The 21,709-nt window shown below is 37.9% G+C and overlaps 1 protein-coding gene across 2 annotated transcripts; it reads left to right on the plus strand.

Moving 5' to 3' along the window:
- Positions 1 to 951: 951 nt before the first annotated feature.
- On the plus strand, positions 952 to 13,458 carry nrg4 (neuregulin 4). Of its 2 annotated transcripts, XR_015526702.1 has the most exons (6): positions 952 to 981; positions 4,444 to 4,501; positions 4,715 to 4,808; positions 7,320 to 7,472; positions 11,660 to 12,709; positions 12,958 to 13,458. XR_015526702.1 is itself a non-coding variant. In XM_087312547.1 (5 exons), the coding sequence occupies exons 2-5, from the start codon at positions 4,495 to 4,497 to the stop codon at positions 11,760 to 11,762; spliced, it is 357 nt and encodes a 118-aa protein (XP_087168673.1). In that variant the 5' UTR covers positions 952 to 981; positions 4,444 to 4,494; the 3' UTR covers positions 11,763 to 13,458. The 2 variants fall into 2 exon arrangements, 1 of the variants encoding a protein (XP_087168673.1); XM_087312547.1 differs by having other exon boundaries at positions 11,660 to 13,458.
- Positions 13,459 to 21,709: the final 8,251 nt, after the last annotated feature.

Genomic DNA, 21,709 nt, shown 5'->3' on the forward strand with positions numbered 1-21,709 from the left:
AGTGACTTGGACTTAGGATTTTGGTATAAATACAATACATTCGCCTTCAAAATGTCAAAAACTGATACCGATACTGGTACCGATTTGATACCAGCTCAGTTTCATAATGTAATACAATTTCTATATCTCTGAAGCACAATATTGAATTTGTATCGGCCAGATGCACCAATCTTAGTCCCATCCAAGTCTGATATTGCACGCACATGTGTATACACATTATCAGAAGTATGAAAATTGGATTACATAAAAAAACTGCACTGATATCGGATCTTTTTGCAGCATCAGAGCTGAGATCAGATCTGTGCATCCCTACTAAAAAAAGTCACTGCCTTACAGGGCAACAAATCAGCAGCTTAAGCTTTCGTACGCAGCCAAAACCCAAAACTATGCCTTTCTAACGGTTCTCTGTGAAACAGGATGACGTCTCCTGTTGTCTCTCGTGTGCATTTTAAACCAGGAATGTAAACAAGCCGATTAAAGTCTGCAAAGTTCTCACGATTCCAATCATACCTTAAACTTCCCCATTTCCATAGCTGGCATACCGGAGTCTGTCAACCAAACCCAACCGACCTACAACAGAGAGAGTAAAAGCAGTCTCACTGAAAATACTGCACCACACCTGCTCTTAGGGCCCTTAAAATAACAGCAACACCCCTCACAGTTTCTATAAATAGAAAAAAAACCAAAGCTTCCGACTTTAGGCGGTTAAACCTGCTCAAAACAAACAATAAAATCCAAGAAGACGCAATAAATATGTCAAAGCACTCTTTATAGTGGCTCTTTTTATGTTTGTGATGCAACACAGGTAAAATAACTCTCGTCACTTTGCTTCGCCGACGCATGATGAGAATTGTTGCATTCACAAATGTGGACAAACAGCAATCTTGACATTTCTAGCTCGGGCCGTATCCGCCCACTGCACTTATGAGCCTCAGGAGAGGAAGACACAGAGACTCATCTGCGCTGGATTTCACCTGGAAGGTAGGTTTCACCGACATTTCCTTTAAACACAGCAGGATACTTAGGATACTTACTTTTGTAGTGTAGGATTTCGGTATAAATAGCCTTAAAAAGAGCCTTCAAAATGTCAAATGCTTAATTAAAACTATTTTTAATTTGTTCACTAATTTTTTGAGTGCCTTGGAGTTAGGATTTTGGTAAAAATACACTACATTAGTCTTCAAAATGTCAAATACTTAATTATAAGTATTTTTCTGCAGTAACAGCCATGTTAATAAAGGCTTTTTAATTTGTTCACGTACATTTTGAGTGCTTTGGACTTAGGATTTCAGTATAAATACGCTACATTAGCCTTCAAAATGTCAGACACTCAATTAAGTATTTTTCTAAAGTTATAGCCATGTTAATGAAGGCTTTTTAATACGTTTATTTACTTTTTGAGTGCCTTGGACTTAAGATGTTGGTATAAATATACTACATTATCCTTTAAATTGTCAAATACTCAATTATAAGTATTTTTCTAAAGTTATAGCCATGTTAGTAAAGGCTTTTTAATTTGTTTGTTTACTTTTCGTGTGCCTTGGACTTATGATTTCAGTATAAATTCACTAAATTCTCCTTAAAAATGACAAATACTAGATCATAAGCATTTTTCTAAAAGTACTTTTCTAAAGTTATAGTCATGTTAATATAATTTAATTTGTTCACTAATTTTTCGAGTCCCTTGGACTTTTGGTATTAACACACAACATTAAACTTGTATTATACCCTGTAAAAAGATTCTTGCTGCGTTAAAATTTTTTAGTTGAATCAAATTAACTTTTCTTGTACAGTATAACTTAAATGCAGCTGAAACCTGATTTATTTATTAAAATGAGTTAAAGCAACATAAAAATATTTGCTGTCTTGACTTTTTGTCATTAAACTTTTTTGAAAGGACACTATATATACTGTATAACTATGGGTTAACTATGTTTATATTACTTATTAAAAAAAAAAAACAATAATGACGCTGTTTTGATATAAAGCCAACACATAGTTGGTCAGGAAAACTCTCTAATATATATTTAAAACCTTTTATTTTGATGTCATCTTTTGTTTACCTAAAGATGTAATGGTAAAACCAAAGTCTGGGCCATTACACCAAATTATCTTTGATATTTTACACACACAAAAGTTGATTCAAAGATGATTCGGTGAGTTTACAAATTTTAAGTTAAGTGGTTGTAAAAAATTTACTTAGGCTGAATTTACACAAACAAATTAAGCTGAACATTACTAAGATTAATTTGTTTGTTTAAGTTCAGCCCATAAGTCATTTTTTCAGTGAATTATTTTGCATGTTTTCTATTAATTGTATATAGAATCACTTTCGTAAAATGAATTGGACTCAGACACCAAAGTGGGATGTCTTATCTTTGACCCATATTTAATCCTTTATGTCTTTATAGTAGCTGTTTTGAAAAATCACACACTTATGGGGAAAAATATTTCCAATAATTGGAAATTCTCCGTTGCTCTGAATTTATTGGTTTATTGGATATGGGTTTAGGTACAATTTATTTATTTGTTTGTTTGTTTTCTATAAAAGTGTGGTAACACTTCCAAAATGTAAATTAAAATAACTGGATTTGTAAAAATCTTTAAATTTGAAAATGACAATTGGTCAAAATAGCAAAGGTTATCATTTGCTGTTTCTGAAAAGCAGCGTTATTCCAATAAAAAATGAGTAATAATAAAAATAAACTGAAACATGGGACTTGATGCAGAAAAAATGACATATAAATTACACACACACACACACACACACACACACACATATATATGTGTGTGTGTGTGTGTGTGTGTGTGTGAGTGTGTGTGTATATATACACACACACACACACACACACACACACACACACACACACACACACACACACACAAAACCAGAAGTTACATACATATACATGCACTCTAAAAAAGGGAACATAACCATTTTTGAAAAAAATGTCTGATGGTAAATCATACTAAACGTTTACTATTTTGGGTCTGTTAGGATTACCTAAATGATTTACATTTGCTAAATGCCAGAATAAAGAGAGAATTTTTTAAAAGATTTTTTTTTTTACTAATTTCTACACAGTCAAAAGTTTACACACATTTCCTTTTTATTTTTTAGCTTTGCTTTTAAACTCTATAATTTGGTCAAATGTTTTGGGTATCTTTCCACAAGCTTCTCACAATAGTTCAATAGTTTACAGGAAATTTTGGCTGTTTCCTCCTGACTGAATTGGTGTAACTGTGTTAGATTTGTAGGCTGTCTTGCTCGCACAAGCTTTTTCAACTCTGCCCACAAATTTTCTATAGGATTGACATCAGGGCTTTGTGATGGCCACTCCAAAACATTCCCTCTGTTGTCCTTAAAGCACATTTTAACTAATTTGGCAGTATGCTTAGGGTCATGGTGTGTTTGGAAGACCCATTTGTGGCCAGGTTTTAATTTCCTGGCTGATGTCTTGAGATGTTGCTTCAGTATTTCTGCATAATGTTCTTTCTTCATGATGCCATCTATGCTGTGAAGTGGAGCAGTCCCTCCTGCAGCAAAACAGCCCCACAACATGATGCAGCTGCCCCCATACTTCACAGTTGGTATGGTGTTCCTAGGCTTGTAAGCTTTCCCCTCTGTCCTCCAAATGTAACACTGGTCATTACGGCCAAACAGTTCAATCTTAGTTCAATCAGACCACAGGACATGTCTCCAGAAATGAGTCTTTTCCCCAGTGTAATTTAGCAAATTGTAATCTGGCTTTGTTGTTGATTCTGGCTAGTTGATTTTCCCATGTTGTCACACAAGGAAGCAGTGTGTGTTTGAGGTTTTCCTTCAATACTATTCTACAGTTGTGCCTCCAATTAACTCAAATGTTGTCGATTAGCCAATCAGAAACTTCAAAACCTTGACACCATCATCTGAGCTTTTTCAGAGGCAGAATAATCTTATTGTGTGTAAACTTGACTTTCAAGAAAAGTTAACGATTTCTTAATAAAATATCTCTCTTTATTCTGCTATTAAGCATAACAGAAACAAATGTGATAATCCTGACCTACCCAAAAGAGAAAAAGTTTAGTCACATTAACATTTGACTTTTTTAAACGGTTATGTGCCTTTTTAAACAGTGCATGTAAACTATTTTTAAGTGGTCTCCATTTTCCCTTATAAATCTTATAAATGTATAAAATCAATGTTTACCAACCATGTTTCTGAAGGCACACCAACAGTACACACTTTCAACCTCTCCCTAATCAAACACACTTGAATCAACCCATCAGAACATCAGAAGAGACTCCAAAACCTGAAGTTAATGGGTCAGATCAGGGAGACATCCAAAATTTGTACTGTTGGTGTGGATGAATGTTGACAAGCCAACAATATGCACGGATACAGTAAAACATCTGTATACTGTAATGCATTTGAGCTAACTTGACTATAACATTTGTTCTCAGGTGACTGCTCCTATATTTCTGTAAGAGAAGATCCGTTCAGTATTTCCCATCATGGCAGGTAATAAAAGCTATTTGCGGGGAAATACAGTAAGGAATGTCAGAATAAAGTACTGTATAATGTGCTCGTCACAGATGAAAAAAATGCAAATGTCAACAAAATGCAAAATAAGAAAACGCAAACTAATCTATGGGGAAAATTGTGGGGAAGAGAAATAATCAGAGAAATAATGGATCTGTTTGTTGTGTCCGTCTGGTTTTCCTGTTGTTACAGAACACGGTGACCCTTGCACTGGATCAGAGGCCAACTTTTGCATGAATGGAGGAACCTGCTTTAAAATACCTTCAGTGTCGACACCCACCTGTGTGTAAGTGTTGCATCAGCCTAAACCTATTCAAAGAATGTCTTGCTAACATTCCAGATAAAGTTACGTTGAAATGTCCTTATTATTAGTTATTTTTTAGTTAATTTAATATAACAAAGTTGGCCAAAAAACATTTATTAAATCACAAATTTAATTCTCTCTAAATATTAATTTTTGTGTGAGCTATATTTTTTAATAATGCATTAGTAAATAAACTGCAATTTATAAATTATATTGTTAAATACATATTACTGGAAACTTTTTGTGAAGTATGTGTATGTATATGTATGTAAATGTGTATGTATATATATATATATATATATATATATATATATATATATATATATATATACACTAACTTGCCACTTTACTAGGTACACCTGTCCAACTGCATGTTAACGCCAATTTCTAATCAGCCAATCACATGGCCACAACTTAATGCATTTAGACATGTAGACATGGTCAAGACGATTTTCAAACCGAGCATCAGAATAGAAAAGAAAGATGATTTTAGTAAGGGACTTTGAACATGGCATGGTTGTTGGTGCCAGACGGGCTGTTGTGAGTATTTCAGAAACTGCTGATGTTCATGCAACAGTAACTCAAACAACCAAGGTCTGCAGAAGAACATCTCTGAACGCACAACACATCCAACCTTGAGACGGATGGGCTACAGCAGCAGAAGACCACACCGGTTGCCACTCCTGTCAGCTAAGAACAGGAAACTGAGGCTACAGTTCACACAGGCTCAACAAAATTGGACAATAGAAGTTTGGGAAAAAAATGTCTGGTCTGACGACTCTCCATTTTTGCTGTGACATTCAGATGGTCGGGTCAGAATTTGGCGTCAACAACATGAAAACATGGATCCATCCTGCCTTGTATCAACGGTTCAGGCTGGTGGTGGTGGTGTAATGGTGTGAGGGATATTTTGTTGGCACACTTTGGGCCCATTAGTACCAACTGAGCATCATGTCAACGTCACAGCCAACCTGAGTATTGTTGCTGACCATGTCCATCCCTTTATGATCACAGTGTCCGCATCTTCTGACGACTACTTCCAGCAGGATAATACTCCATGTCATAAAGCGTGATTAATCTCAGACTGGTTTCTTGAACATGACAATGAGTTCACTGTACTCAAATGGCCTCCTCAGTCATCAGAATTTAATCCAATAGAGCACCTTTGGGATGTGGTGGAACGGGAGATTCGCATCATGCATGTGCAGCCGACAAATCTGCAATATGGACCAAAGTCTCTGCGGAATATTTACAGTACCTTGTTCAATCTATGCCACGAAGGATTAAGGCAGTTCCAAAGGGGGTCTAACCTGATACTAGTAAGGTGTACCTAATAAAGTGGCTGGTGAGTGTTCATCAAAATAACTTTTAACCAGCCTTTGCATTGTATTTTTAGTCTTTCTACAACTTTATCCCAAAAGTCATTTGAAAGCATATAGGGTATAGACTTTCACAGGGTATGATGATCTTCTTTAGGCACTGTATATAAAAACCACACACGCATATACAGTGAGGGAAATAAGTATTCAACACATCACCATTTTTCTCAGAAAACATATTTCTAAAGGTGCTGTTGACTTGAAATTTTCAGCAGGTGTTGTTAACAATCAAATAAATCCATATATGAAAGGAAAACAAATCTAATTAATTTACAAATGAAGTTATGTGTAATAAAATGAAATGAAACAAGGTAAAAAGTATTGAACACATGAAGAAAGGGAGGTGTGGAAGGGCAGTGAACGCCCAGACAGCAGCTGAAATCTCTCAGTAGTTCTTCAGCGAACATTCATTCATTTTCTTGTCGGCTTAGTCCCTTTATTAATCTGGGGTCACCACAGCGGAATGAACCGCTAACTTATCCAGCAAGTTTTTACCCAGCGAATGCCCTTCCAGCCGCAACCCATCTCTGGGAAACATTCACACACACTCATTCACACCCACACTCATACACTACGTACAATTTAGCCTACCCAATTTCACCTGTACCGCATGTCTTTGGACTTGTTTTGAACTTCAGCGACCATCATCAGTGTAAATGAATATCAGCTGCTTCAGTCCAACATCTACATTAGCAGGAGGATGAAGATGAAACCAGGGTGGACATTTCAGCAAGACAATGATCCAAAACACAGCCAAGGAAACTCTCACAAGCTTTCAGAGAAAGAAAACCGATGGTTGCTAAAGAACTACTGAGAGATTTAAGCTGCTGTCTGGGCGTTCACTGCCATTCTACACCTTCCTTTCCTCATGTGTTCAATACATTTTTTCTGTGTTACTTCATTTTTTCACACATAACTTCATTTTTAAACTAATTAGGTTTGTTTTCTATATGGATTCCTTTGGTTGTTACCAACATCTGGTGAAAATTTCAAGTGAACAGCACCTTAGAAATATGTCTTCTTCACCATAAACACTCCCAGTAACATCTGCTGTATAAATGTCACATACTTTCTTAATGCATTGCTTTTCTGAAAACCTGCCTCTGTCCCGCAGCTGCAGTGCCAACTACGAGGGCAGCCGATGTGAACATCTCCAGCTCTTCAGTTTTTCCCACAGCAGTGAAGAGAAGGGCCTGATCGCCGCCGTGGTCATCATCGTCCTGCTCATCATAGTGGTGCTCGGAGTGGTCATCTATTACATCTGCAAGTGAGTCAACATCTCTGACTCTGAGCTGATTGACATTAGCACAGGAAATTAATTCCTCATTCATCATTTTACAAGAAACGGTGGTTAGCAATAATGAATATATAACTTAAGCGGAGATATGTAAAGGAACACTCCACCTTTTTTGGGGGGAAATAGGCTTATTTTAGAACTCCTCTAAGTAGATAAATAGTTTAGTTTCACCTTTTTTGAATCCATTCAGCTGATCTTTGGGTCTAGTGGGAGCACTTTTAGCTTAGCTTAGCATAGATCATTGAATCGGATTAGACCATTAGCATCTTACTCAAAAATAACCAGAATTTAAATAATTTACCTATTTAAAACTATTCTGACATTGTGTAAGTAAGCTGATATGTATAGGAGCTATACTCTCTTTCTAGCGTAGCAGGCGCAGGGATATAACCCAGGGCCTTTAAACTGGCTCATATACATTACCGACCAGAAAGAAAATGCTTTTATTATTTAAGGCTTTTGTCTTGTTTCTAGTCCAAATATCTAAATATTTGTATTAGAAACAAGACCTTAAGTAAGAAAAGCATTGTTGTACTGGTCCATGCGACATTTGTGAGAGATGATTCAGAACTATTTGAGGTGCTACATAATGACAACAAATGTTGACTACTGTATACACTACCTGACAAAAGTCTTGTCGTTAATCCCAGTTGTAAGAGCAACAAATAACTTGACTTCTAGTTGATCATTTGGAAAAGTGGCAGAAGGTGGATTTTCCATTGAATCATCTGTTGATCTGCATCCCAATCATCACAAATACTGCAGAAGACCTACTGGAACCCATATTGACCCAACATTCTCATAGAAATCAGTCAAGTTTGGTGAAGGAAAAATCATGGTTTGGGGATACATTCATGCGAGAGATCTGCAGAGTGGATGGCAACATCAACAGCTTGAGGAAACAAGACATTTGTGCTGCCCATTACATTACAAACCACATGAGAGGGCGAATTCTTCAGCAGGAGAGCGCTCATTCTCATGCTTCAGCCTCCACATCAAAGCTCCTGAAAGTAAAGAAGGTCAAGGTGGTCCAGCACTGGCCAGCCCAGTCACCAGACATGAACATTATTAAGCATGTCTGGGGTAAGATGAAGAAGAAGGCACTGAAGATGAATCTAAAGGCTCTTGATGAACTCTGGGAGTCCTGCAGGAATGCTTTCTCTGCCATTCCAGATGACTTTATTAAGTGATTTGAGTCATTGCAGAGATGTATGGATGCAGTCCTCCAAGCTCATGATGGAGTCAGACACAATATTCATTCTGTCTCCACTGCAGCATGACTTTATATTCTATACTGGACATTATTTCTGTTATGCGACAAGACTTTTGTCTAAGCAAAGTCAGATCTTACTGTCCTAATTAAATCATTATAAATCAAGGCATGATCATAATATATTCTGATCACATAAGCGTAATCTAGAGGCCTTTACCTTTCATATAAGCCACTTCTTATACCAAATGATCAACTAGAAGTCAAGTTATTATTTGTTGTTCTGAAAACTTGGATAGGTGACAAGACTTTTGTCAGGTACTGTACTATAGCTATTGACGGAACAGCTTGATTGCATGTGTGGTATTGTTTTTAAACACCAGGTATGGAAATAATTAGTTAATACTGAATAATTCAAATCAGTGTCATGATATTGGCAGCTGGTTGATCAGTTGTTTTGCTAAATTTGTCGAGTAAATAATTCAGCATGAAGATCTTACAGCACCGCTGAAAGCAGCTTTTTGCATTTTCTGCATGCTAAACAAGCAAAATAAAAGCCCATGTTTGACCCAGGACAATGAGAAAGTGCAACATGGTGACCTTTTTATTTGCCTTTATTTTGAATTTCTTTCTGTAAAGTTGTAGGATGGAAACCAGATTTTTTACATTTTATTTCTGACTTATTATCAAACAGGTTTTTTCTTTCCCTTGTAATTTTAAGTTTAGAATTAAATTTAGGTCCCATAATTTAGACTCTTTATTAAGAATCGCAACTTTATTTTTCTCGTTTATGATGCATGTCGTTTATTTTGAGTTTGCACTCTTTGTTGACTTCTTGACACAGTTTTTGCCATTCAGTTTTGAGATCCTTTAACTTTATATTAGGTGGCATTAACTAATACAGTGTAAAAAGCAAATAGTTACTTAATGCAATTAAACCCGTTGCCTTAAAAGCAACAAGTTGACTTTACATAAAAAAGAGAGTACACCTGTTATAGTGTGGAATTACTGAGTTAAATACACTTTTATGATTATGAACAGTTAATTTCTTTCATTCATTTTCTTTTCGGCTTAGTCCCTTTAATTATCTGTGGTTGCCACAGCGGAAAGAACCGCCAACTTATTCAGCATATGCTTTACGCAGCAGATGCACTTCCAGCTGCAATCCTTCATTGGGAAACAACAGTAAATTTACTTTAAAAAGTTAAGGAAATGAGTGTACTCAGTTTTTAAAGTAAATTCAATGAATCGCTTTATAAGCAATGGGTTTACTCACTATATTTAAAGTAAAGTCAACGAATTGCTTTTTACAGTGTAAACAGTTCAGTGCATCCGGAAAGCATTCACAGCGCTTCACTTTCTCCATATTACTTTTTATTACACTTATTCCAAAATGGGTTAAATTGATTTTTTGTTTCCACAAAATTCTACACACTTTTGAAATTGTTGCAAATGTATTAAAAAAACAAACAAACAAACAAAAAAAAAAAAAAACGGAAAAATCACATGTATACAAGTCTATACAGCCTTTGCCATGAAGCTCTGAATTGAGCTCAGGTACACTGTTTCCACTGATCATTCTTGAGATGTTTCAGCAGCTTCATTGGAGTTCACCTGAGGTCAATTCAGTAGATTGGACATGATTTGAAAAGGCATACACCTGCCTATATAAGATCCCAGGGTTGACAGTGCATGTCAAAGCATGAAGACAAAAGAATTGTCTGTAGAACTCCGAGACAGGATTGTCTGGAGGCACAAGGCTGGGCAAGTTTACAGAAAAATTTCTGCTGCTCTAAAAGTTCCAATGAGTGACCTCCATCATTGATAAGTGAAAGATGTTTGGAACCACCAGGACTCTTCCTAGTGCTGGCCGGCCATGCGAGTCTAGGACTCTCAGACCATAAAAAACTAAATTCTCTGGTCTGATGAGACCAAGATTGAACTCTTTGGATGAATGCCAGGCGTTACGTTTAGAGAAAACCAGGCACTGCTCATCACCAGGCTAATACCATACCATGGGGATGTTTTTCAGCAGCAGGAACTGGAAGACTAGTCAGGATAGAGGGAAAGATGAATGCAGCAATGTACAGAGACATCCTGAATGAAAACCTGCTTCACTGTGCTCTTGACCTCAGACTGGGGCGACGGTTCATCTTCCAGCAGGACAATGACCCAAAGCACACCGCCAAAATATCAATGGAGTGGCTTCACCACAACTCGGTGAATGTGCTTGAGTGGCCCAGCTGGAGCCCAGACCTAAATCCTATTGAGAGTCTCTGTAGAGATTTGAAAATGGCTGTACACCGTCGCTTCCCATCCAACCTGATAGAGCTTGAGAGGTACTGCAAACAGAGACAGGTGTGCCAAGCTTGTGGCATCATATTCAAAAGGACTTAAGGCTGTAATCGCTGCCAAAGGTGCATCAACAAAGTATTGAGCAAAGGCTGTGAATACTGATGTACATGTGACTTTACAGGTTTTTTTATTGTATGTAGAATTCTGAGGAAATAAATGAATTTAATCGATTTTAGAATAAAGCTGTAACATACAAAAATGTGGAAAAAGTGAAGCGATATCAATACTTTCCGCATGCACTGTACTTACACTAATAAATTGTTAATATTGTGTAAATACATGGTTTAACATTGTACTTATGCTTGATTAAATACCTGCATGTAATTACATCTGTAATTAATTTCCGTAATTACATTTATAATTATACTGTTGACTATCCCACCCCTAAACATATTCACACCACCAAGACCATCTTTAATCCTACAAGTATCCAGAAGTGTTTTGCAATACATTGTACATTGTATTTATATTTCGACCAAATAATTCAAGTAAATTGTTTTAATAACAACACTTATTAATAACTTGACTTTCAAATACCAAAACAATGCTCTTGATGGGTAACAATCTACCTTTCATGTCTAATTATTTACAGAATAAAGAAGGATCAAAACAAGAAAAGAAACCAACAAAGCCAGCAAAATCCCACAGAGTATTGGAAAGTGAACACCAGCTCGACCCCTGATCAGAAAGTCTGACCCGCTCCCGAATCTCGACTTCATTTTCTAACATCGCCCTCTTGTGGAGACTTTGGACTCAACCGTGAAAATGTGTCTGATCTGCACAGAAGCTGGAACTGCCTACAAAATACCTTTGTAAATATTTCTGTCAATTAAAGCAGGTTAAGTTGAACATGTAACAAACGGATGCAGATTTTACAGTAATCATGTCAGCGATACGAAGCAAAACATTTCAAAAGCAGCATCCCTAGAGTAGATTTTCACTTTAATTACATAAAGAAGACTTATCGATATTTAAAATACTACTTGCATGTGATATGTACATACATTTTTCTAATGTGCTGTTTTTGTTTTGGCTGTAATTATTCTCTTTTTTTAAATATCTTCCTTTTTATTTGTACTTGTCTAATATTGTTATTATTATGCATTCACTTTTAACAAAACCGGTCTCATTTATATATGATCATAGTCATCCTATTTACGCAGGATTATTCCTAAAGTCGGTTTGCAGTATGCAGGTTTTCTGTCTAACACCTATAGGACCAAGTGAATGCAATCGTATCTGGATGCAGGCTTGATGATGCAAGCTGAGACTGCATATCTCAGTAATGCAATGTCACACACAATGCACTCAGTGGAGCTAGAGACGTCACTGTGAGGGGTGGGGTTAGAGATAGGTTGGGATGAATGCATTGAAAAGCTTTGGATGCAACTAAGAGCTAGTGACAACAATGTGAGGGGTGGGGTTAGGATGAGTGCATTAAAAAGCATTGGATGGAACTATGAGCTAGTGACATCACTGTGAGGGGTGGGGTTAGGATGAGTGCATTAAAAATCATTGGATGCAACTATGAGCTAGTGACATCACTGTGAGGGGTGGGGTTAGGGATGGGTTTGGATGAGTGCATTAAAAAGCATTGGATGCAACTAAGAGCTAGTGACGTCACTGTGAGGGGTGGGGGTAGGTATGGGTTTGGATGAGTGTATTAAAAGCATTGGATGCAACTAAGAGCTAGTGACTTCACTGTGAGGGGTGGGGTTAGGGATGAGTTTGGATGTGTGCATTAAAGAGCATAGGATGCAACTAAGAGCTAGTGACGTCACTGTGCAGGGATAGGGTAAGGGATGGGTTTGGATGAGTGCATTAAAAAGCATTGGATGCAACTAAGAGCTAGTGACGTCACTGTGAGGGGTGGGGTTAGGGATGGGTTAGGATGAATGCATTAAAAAGCATTGGATGCAACTAAGAGCTAGTGACGTCACTGTGGAGGAATAGGGTAAGGGATGGGTTTGGATGTGTGCATTAAAAAGCATAGGATGCAACTAAGAGCTAGAGACGTCACTGTGAGGGGTGGGGTTAGAGATGGGTTAGGATGAATGCATTAAAAAGCATTGGATGCAACTAAGAGCTAGTGACAACACTGTGAGGGTGGGGTTAGAGATGGGTTTGGATGAATGCATTAAAAAGCATTGGATGCAACTAAGATTGCACTGCGCCAGGTCTGCATCCAGACACCTCTTAGTGAATGTGCTGAAAATGTGAAGCATACCATCTTATTTGTCCCAAAATGCAATGTGATTGCCTTAAGATGCATTAATTAGATGGAGGAGTAATCGACTCTATTTTTACCAGCATTTTCTTGTCTCTATTAAGTCTGAAGGTCTAAAGTTAACATATTTTTGAACATACAAAATAAAAATATATAGAAAATAAGTTTCAAATCATTTTCTTACAGACACACATACACACGCATGCACGTACAAACAACTGTTTTAAGGTACATTTTGGAAAAATCTGTTTATACTTGATACCGTTTTGCATACATGCACTAAACAGGGATAGGATGTTAAACACCATTGAATTGAATTGAATGTTGTTTGACAGATTTTAGACAAGCTGTAGAAAAATACAAGTATCCCATACATTTTGAAATAAAAACTGTCGAGGATAAACACAATAAAGCCCTGGGCTTGTTCCCATCGTGGTCCTCGCTGTTAAATTAAAACAAGTATGGGTTTAAAATACAGATGATGCATAAAACAAACAGTACCTGCAAATTTTAAAACGGGAATAAAATAATTCACAAATACATTCCTGTTTATAATAATAATAATAATAATAATAATAATATTAATAAATATAGCTGCAAGCAGCAATTAAGGGGCCAAGCACTATTGGCCATAAGGTGGCGCTGCTCCAGACGTTTTTGAGTACTTTCAGGGCATAGGGTTGAAGATGCATACTATGTTTTGTAATAATATGTGAATATGTTGGTAAAATATAGCATTTTTGGCCTAAAATCAAAATGGGCGACGCCCAAAATGGCTGACCTGTGAAAATCAGACGTCATTTGACTCGACATGCTCTGCCGGATGTAATGAGACCAGTTTTATGAGTTTCGGACGAAAGGTTGAGATGTTATAAGCCAAAAAGCAAGTTTTTTATATCTCCGGACCACTAGGGGGCAGTGCGCCGAAACTCTGCCTGTAACCTCAGACCCTAGTTGTCATAACACACACCAAGTTTGGTGTGAATCGGTGAATGCGTTACGGAGATATCGTCTAAAGTCCATTTTCGCAAGTCCTTCGTTAAATTTGATCGCAAGTTAAACAAAAACGGTTGGTCAAATCAACTTGAATTCCATAACTTTTGGTTGGCATAGTCTGTAGATCATGTGATTCAATTTTGGTGAAAATCGGAAAAATGGCCTAGGACGAGTTCGATCAAATAGGTTTTTAGAAAAATTTTAAATAGCGAGAAAAAATTCATGACGGAAAATGACGTCATAGGGTGCATTTGAATCGGACTGAGCCAAGGAATCAGAGGAAAAAAGAATTTTGATTGTAGCCCATTCGGTTCAAAAGTTATGATGATAAACATACGTGAAAGTTTGGACAAGTGGTGGCGCTAGAGAGTTTGATTTTGAGACTTCATAATTGGCCTGATTAATGTTAATACTGGCCTCTATCATTGTGCCAAATTATACAACTTTCCCGCATACGCCTATATGGGCTGCCATTCAAATCCGGCGGAAGAAACGGAAGAAGAAGAAGAAGAAGAATAATAATAAATATAGCTGCAAGCAGCAATTAAGGGGCCAAGCACTATTGGCCATAAGGTGGCGCTGCTCCAGACGTTTTTGAGTACTTTCAGGGCATGGGGTTGAAGATGCATACCATGTTTTGTAATGATATGTGAATGTATTGGTAAAATATAGCATTTTTGGCCAAAAATCGAAATGGGCGACGCCCAAAATGGTTGACCTGTGAAAATCAGACATCATTCGACTCGGCATGCTCTGCCGGATGTAATGAGACCAGTTTCATGAGTTTCGGACGAAAGGTTGAGACGTTATAAGCCAAAAAGCAAGTTTTTAGTATCTCCGGACCACCAGGGGGCAGTGCGCCGAAACTCCGCATATAACCTCAGACCCTAGTTGTCATAACACACACCAAGTTTGGTGTGAATCGGTGAATGCGTTACAGAGATATCGCCTCAAGTCCATTTTTGCAAGTTCTACATTAAATTAGTTCGCAAGTTAAACGAAAACGGTTGGTCTAATCAACTTGAATTCCATAACTTTTGGTTGGCATGGTCTGTAGATCATGTGATTCAATTTTGGTGAAAATCGGAGACACGGCCTAGGACGAGTTCGATCAAATAGGTTTTTCGAAAAATTTAAAATAGCGCGAAAAAAATCATGACGGAAAATGACGTCATAGGGTGGGTTTGAATCGGACTGAGCCAAGGAATCAGAGGAAAAAAGAATTTTGATTGTAGCCCACTCGGTTCAAAAGTTATCATGATAAACATACGTGAAAGTTTGGACAAGTGGTGGCGCTAGAGAGTTTGATTTTGAGACTTCATAATTGGCCTGATTAATGTTAATACTGGCCTCTATCATTGTGCCAAATTATACAACTTTCCCGCATACGCCTATATGGGCTGCCATTCAAATCCGGCGGAAGAAACGGAAGAAGAATAATAATAATAATAATAATAATAAATATAGCTGCAAGCAGCAATTAAGGGGCCAAGCACTATTGGCCATAAGGTGGCGCTGCTCCAGACGTTTTTGAGTACTTTCAGGGCATAGGGTTGAAGATGCATACTATGTTTTGTAATGATATGTGAATGTGTTGGTAAAATATAGCATTTTTGGCCAAAAATCGAAATGGGCGACACCCAAAATGGCTGACCTGTGAAAATCAGACATCATTCGACTCGGCATGCTCTGCCGGATGTAATGAGACCAGTTTCATGAGTTTCGGACGAAAGGTTGAGACGTTATAAGCCAAAAAGCAAGTTTTTAGTATCTCCAGACCACTAGAGGGCAGTGCGCCGAAACTCCGCAATTCACCTTAGACCCTAGTTGTCATAACACACACCAAGTTTGGTGTGAATCGGTGAATGCGTTACAGAGATATCGCCTCAAGTCCATTTTCGCAAGTTCTACGTTAAATTAGTTCGCAAGTTAAACGAAAACGGTTGGTCTAATCAACTTGAATTCCATAACTTTTGGTTGGCATGGTCTGTAGATCATGTGATTAAATTTTGGTAAAAATCGGAGACACGGCCTAGGACGAGTTCGATCAAATAGGTTTTTCGAAAAATTTAAAATAGCGCGAAAAAATTCATGACGGAAAATGACGTCATAGGGTGGGTTTGAATCGGACTGAGCCAAGGAATCAGAGGAAAAAAGAATTTTGATTGTAGCCCATTCGGTTCAAAAGTTATGATGATAAACATACGTGAAAGTTTGGACAAGTGGTGGCGCTAGAGAGTTTGATTTTGAGACTTCATAATTGGCCTGATTAATGTTAATACTGGCCTCTATCATTGTGCCAAATTATACAACTTTCCCGCATACGCCTATATGGGCTGCCATTCAAATCCGGCGGAAGAAACGGAAGAATAATAATAATAATAATAATAATAATAAATATAGCTGCAAGCAGCAATTAAGGGGCCAAGCACTATTGGCCATAAGGTGGCGCTGCTCCAGACGTTTTTGAGTACTTTCAGGGCATGGGGTTGAAGATGCATACCATGTTTTGTAATGATATGTGAATGTGTTGGTAAAATATAGCATTTTTGGCCAAAAATCGAAATGGGCGATGCCCAAAAAGGCTGACCTGTGAAAATCAGACATCATTCGACTCGGCATGCTCTGCCGAATGTAATGAGACCAGTTTTATGAGTTTCGGACGAAAGGTTGAGACGTTATAAGCCAAAAAGCAAGTTTTTAGTATCTCCGGACCACTAGGGGGCAGTGCGCCGAAACTCCGCAATTAACCTTAGACCCTAGTTGTCATAACACACACCAAGTTTGGTGTGAATCGGTGAATGCGTTACAGAGATATCGCCTCAAGTCCATTTTCGCAAGTTCTACGTTAAATTAGTTCGCAAGTTAAACGAAAACGGTTGGTCTAATCAACTTGAATTCCATAACTTTTGGTTGGCATGGTCTGTAGATCATGTGATTAAACTTTGGTGAAAATCGGAGACACGGCCTAGGACGAGTTCGATCAAATAGGTTTTTCGAAAAATGTAAAATAACGCGAAAAAAGTCATGACGGAAAATGACGTCATAGGGTGGGTTTGAATTGGACTGAGCCAAGGAATCAGAGGAAAAAAGAATTTTGATTGTAGCCCACTCGGTTCAAAAGTTATGATGATAAACATACGTGAAAGTTTGGACCAGTGGTGGCGCTAGAGAGTTTGATTTTGAGACTTCATAATTGGCCTGATTAATGTTAATACTGGCCTCTATCATTGTGCCAAATTATACAACTTTCCCGCATACGCCTATATGGGCTGCCATTCAAATCCGGCGGAAGAAACGGAAGAAGAAGAAGAATAATAATAATAATAATAATAATAATAAATATAGCTGCAAGCAGCAATTAAGGGGCCAAGCACTATTGGCCATAAGGTGGCGCTGCTCCAGACGTTTTTGAGTACTTTCAGGGCATGGGGTTGAAGATGCATACCATGTTTTGTAATGATATGTGAATGTGTTGGTAAAATATAGCATTTTTGGCCAAAAATCGAAATGGGCGACGCCCAAAAAGGCTGACCTGTGAAAATCAGACATCATTCGACTCGGCATGCTCTGCCGGATGTAATGAGACCAGTTTCATGAGTTTCGGACGAAAGGTTAAGACGTTATAAGCCAAAAAGCAAGTTTTTAGTATCTCCGGACCACTAGGGGGCAGTGCGCCGAAACTCCGCAATTAACCTTAAACCCTAGTTGTCATAACACACACCAAGTTTGGTGTGAATCGGTGAATGCTTTACAGAGATATCGCCTCAAGTCCATTTTCGCAAGTTCTACGTTAAATTAGTTCGTAAGTTAAACGAAAACGGTTGGTCTAATCAACTTGAATTCCATAACTTTTGGTTGGCATGGTCTGTAGATCATGTGATTCAATTTTGGTGAAAATCGGAGACACGGCCAAGGACGAGTTCGATCAAATAGGTTTTTCGAAAAATTTAAAATAGCGCGAAAAAAGTCATGACGGAAAATGACGTCATAGGGTGCGTTTGAATCGGACTGAGCCAAGGAATCAGAGGAAAAAAGAATTTTGATTGTAGCCCATTCGGTTCAAAAGTTATGATGATAAACATACGTGAAAGTTTGGACAAGTGGTGGCGCTAGAGAGTTTGATTTTGAGACTTCATAATTGGCCTGATTAATGTTAATACTGGCCTCTATCATTGTGCCAAATTATACAACTTTCCCGCATACGCCTATATGGGCTGCCATTCAAATCCGGCGGAAGAAACGGAAGAAGAAGAAGAAGAATAATAATAATAATAATAATAAATATAGCTGCAAGCAGCAATTAAGGGGCCAAGCACTATTGGCCATAAGGTGGCGCTGCTCCAGACGTTTTTGAGTACTTTCAGGGCATGGGGTTGAAGATGCATACCATGTTTTGTAATGATATGTGAATGTGTTGGTAAAAAATAGCATTTTTTGCTAAAAATCTAAATGGGCGACGCCCAAAATGGCTGACCTGTGAAAATCAGACATCATTCGACTCGGCATGCTCTGCCGGATGTAATGAGACCAGTTTTATGAGTTTCGGACGAGGGGTTGAGATGTTATAAGCCAAAAAGCACGTTTTTTGTATCTCCAGACCACTAGGGGGCAGTGCGCCGAAACACTGCCTGTAACCTCAGACCCTAGTTGTCATAACACACACCAAGTTTGGTGTGAATCGGTGAATGCGTTACAGAGATATCGCCTCAAGTCCATTTTCGCAAGTTCTACGTTAAATTAGTTTGCAAGTTAAACGAAAACGGTTGGTCAAATCAACTTGAATTCCATAACTTTTGGTTGGCATGGTCTGTAGATCATGTGATTCAATTTTGGTGAAAATCGGAGACACGGCCTAGGACGAGTTCGATCAAATAGGTTTTTCGAAAAATTTAAAATAGCGCGAAAAAATTCATGACGGAAAATGACGTCATAGGGTGGGTTTGAATCGGACTGAGCCAAGGAATCAGAGGAAAAAAGAATTTTGATTGTAGCCCATTCGGTTCAAAAGTTATGATGATAAACGTACGTGAAAGTTTGGACAAGTGGTGGCGCTAGAGAGTTTGATTTTGAGACTTCATATTTGGCCTGATTAATGTTAATACTAGCCTCTATCATTGTGCCAAATTATACAACTTTCCCGCATACGCCTATATGGGCTGCCATTCAAATCCGGCGGAAGAAACGGAAGAAGAAGAAGAAGAATAATAATAATAATAATAATAAGAACACTAACGAAAGCAATAGGTGCCTACGCACCTACGGTGCTTGGCCCCTAAATATAGCTGCAAGCAGCAATTAAGGGGCCAAGCACTATTGGCCATAAGGTGGCGCTGCTCCAGACGTTTTTGAGTACTTTCAGGGCATGGGGTTAAAGATGCATACCATGTTTTGTAATGATATGTGAATGTGTTGGTAAAATATTGCATTTTTGGCCAAAAATCAAAATGGGCGACGCCCAAAATGGCTGACCTGTGAAAATCAGACATCATTCGACTCGGCATGCTCTGCCGGATGTAATGAGACCAGTTTCATAAGTTTCGGACGAAAGGTTGAGACGTTATAAGCCAAAAAGCAAGTTTTTTGTATCTCCGGACCACTAGAGGGCAGTGCGCCAAAACTCCGCAATTAACCTTAGACCCTAGTTGTCATAACACACACCAAGTTTGGTTTGAATTGGTGAATGCGTTACGGAGATATCGTCTCAAGTCCATTTTTGCAAGTTCTACGTTAAATTTGATTGCAAGTTAAACGAAAACGGTTGGTCTAATCAACTTGAATTCCATAACTTTTGGTTGGCATGGTCTGTAGATCATGTGATTCAATTTGGGTGATAATCGGAGAAACGGCCTAGGACGAGTTCGATCAAATAGGTTTTTCGAATAATTTAAAATAACGCGAAAAAATTCATGACGGAAAATGACGTCATAGGGTGCGTTTGAATCGGACTGATCCAAGGAATCAGTGGGAAAAAGAATTTTGATTGTAGCCCATTCGGTTCAAAAGTTATGATGATAAACATACATGAACATTTGGACAAGTGGTGGCGCTAGAGAGTTTGATTTTGAGACTTCATATTTGGTATGATTAATGTTAATACTGTCCTCTATTATTGTGCCAGATGCTTACCATGTTTTGTAATGATATGTGAATATGTTGGTAAAATATAGCATTTTTGGCCAAAAATCGAAATGGGCGACGCCCAAAATAGCTGACCTGTGAAAATCAGACATCATTCGACTTGACATGCTCTGCCGGATGTAATGAGACCAGTTTTATGAGTTTCGGACGAAAGGTTGAGATGTTATAAGCCAAAAAGCAAGTTTTTTGTATCTCCGGACCACTAGGGGGCAGTGTGCCGAAACTCCGCAATTAACCTTAGACCCTAGTTGTCATAACACACACCAAGTTTGGTGTGAATCGGTGAATGCATTACAGAGATATCGCCTCAAGTCCATTTTCGCAAGTTCTTCGTTAAATTAGTTCGCAAGTTAAACAAAAACGGTTGGTCTAATCAACTTGAATTCCATAACTTTTGGTTGGCATGGTCTGTAGATCATGTGATTCAATTTTGGTGAAAATCGGAGACACGGCCTAGGACGAGTTCGATCAAATAGGTTTTTCAAAAAATTTAAAATAGCGCGAAAAAATTCATGACGGAAAATGACGTCATAGGGTGGGTTTGAATCGGACTGAGCCAAGGAATCAGAGGAAAAAAGAATTTTGATTGTAGCCCATTCGGTTCAAAAGTTATGATGATAAACATACGTGAAAGTTTGGACAAGTGGTGGCGCTAGAGAGTTTGATTTTGAGACTTCATGTTTGGTCTGATTAATGTTAATACTGGCCTCTATCATTGTGCCAAATTATACAACTTTCCCGCATACGCCTATATGGGCTGCCATTCAAATCCGGCGGAAGAAACGGAAGAAGAAGAAGAAGAATAATAATAATAATAATAATAATAATAAGAACACTAACGAAAGCAATAGGTGCCTACGCACCTACGGTGCTTGGCCCCTAATAAGAACACTAACGAAAGCAATAGGTGCCTACGCACCTACGGTGCTTGGCCCCTAATAATAATAATAAGAACACTAACGAAAGCAATAGGTGCCTACGCACCTACGGTGCTTGGCCCCTAATAATAATAATAATAATTATTATTATTATTATGTTTGGTTATAACTTTTAAGAATGCCCTGCAGAGAGCAGCAGATGTTTTAAAACATTCAATAAGATTTTTTTTTTTTTTTTTTTGCCAGAAAGTTTCTCAAATGGCTTTAAAGATTCCTTGAATACATATTTATACTGGTTCAAAAAAACAAAACAAAAAAAAAAAACAAAAAAAAAAACAAAAAAAACCCATTGCATATATTACTGAGCAACAGTTATTTATTAATTAGAAATTAATAAATT

The sequence above is a fragment of the Danio rerio genome, chromosome 25, assembly GCF_052040795.2.
Source record: "Danio rerio strain M-AB ecotype USA chromosome 25, GRCz13ab, whole genome shotgun sequence".
Taxonomy (NCBI): Eukaryota; Metazoa; Chordata; class Actinopteri; order Cypriniformes; family Danionidae; genus Danio; species Danio rerio.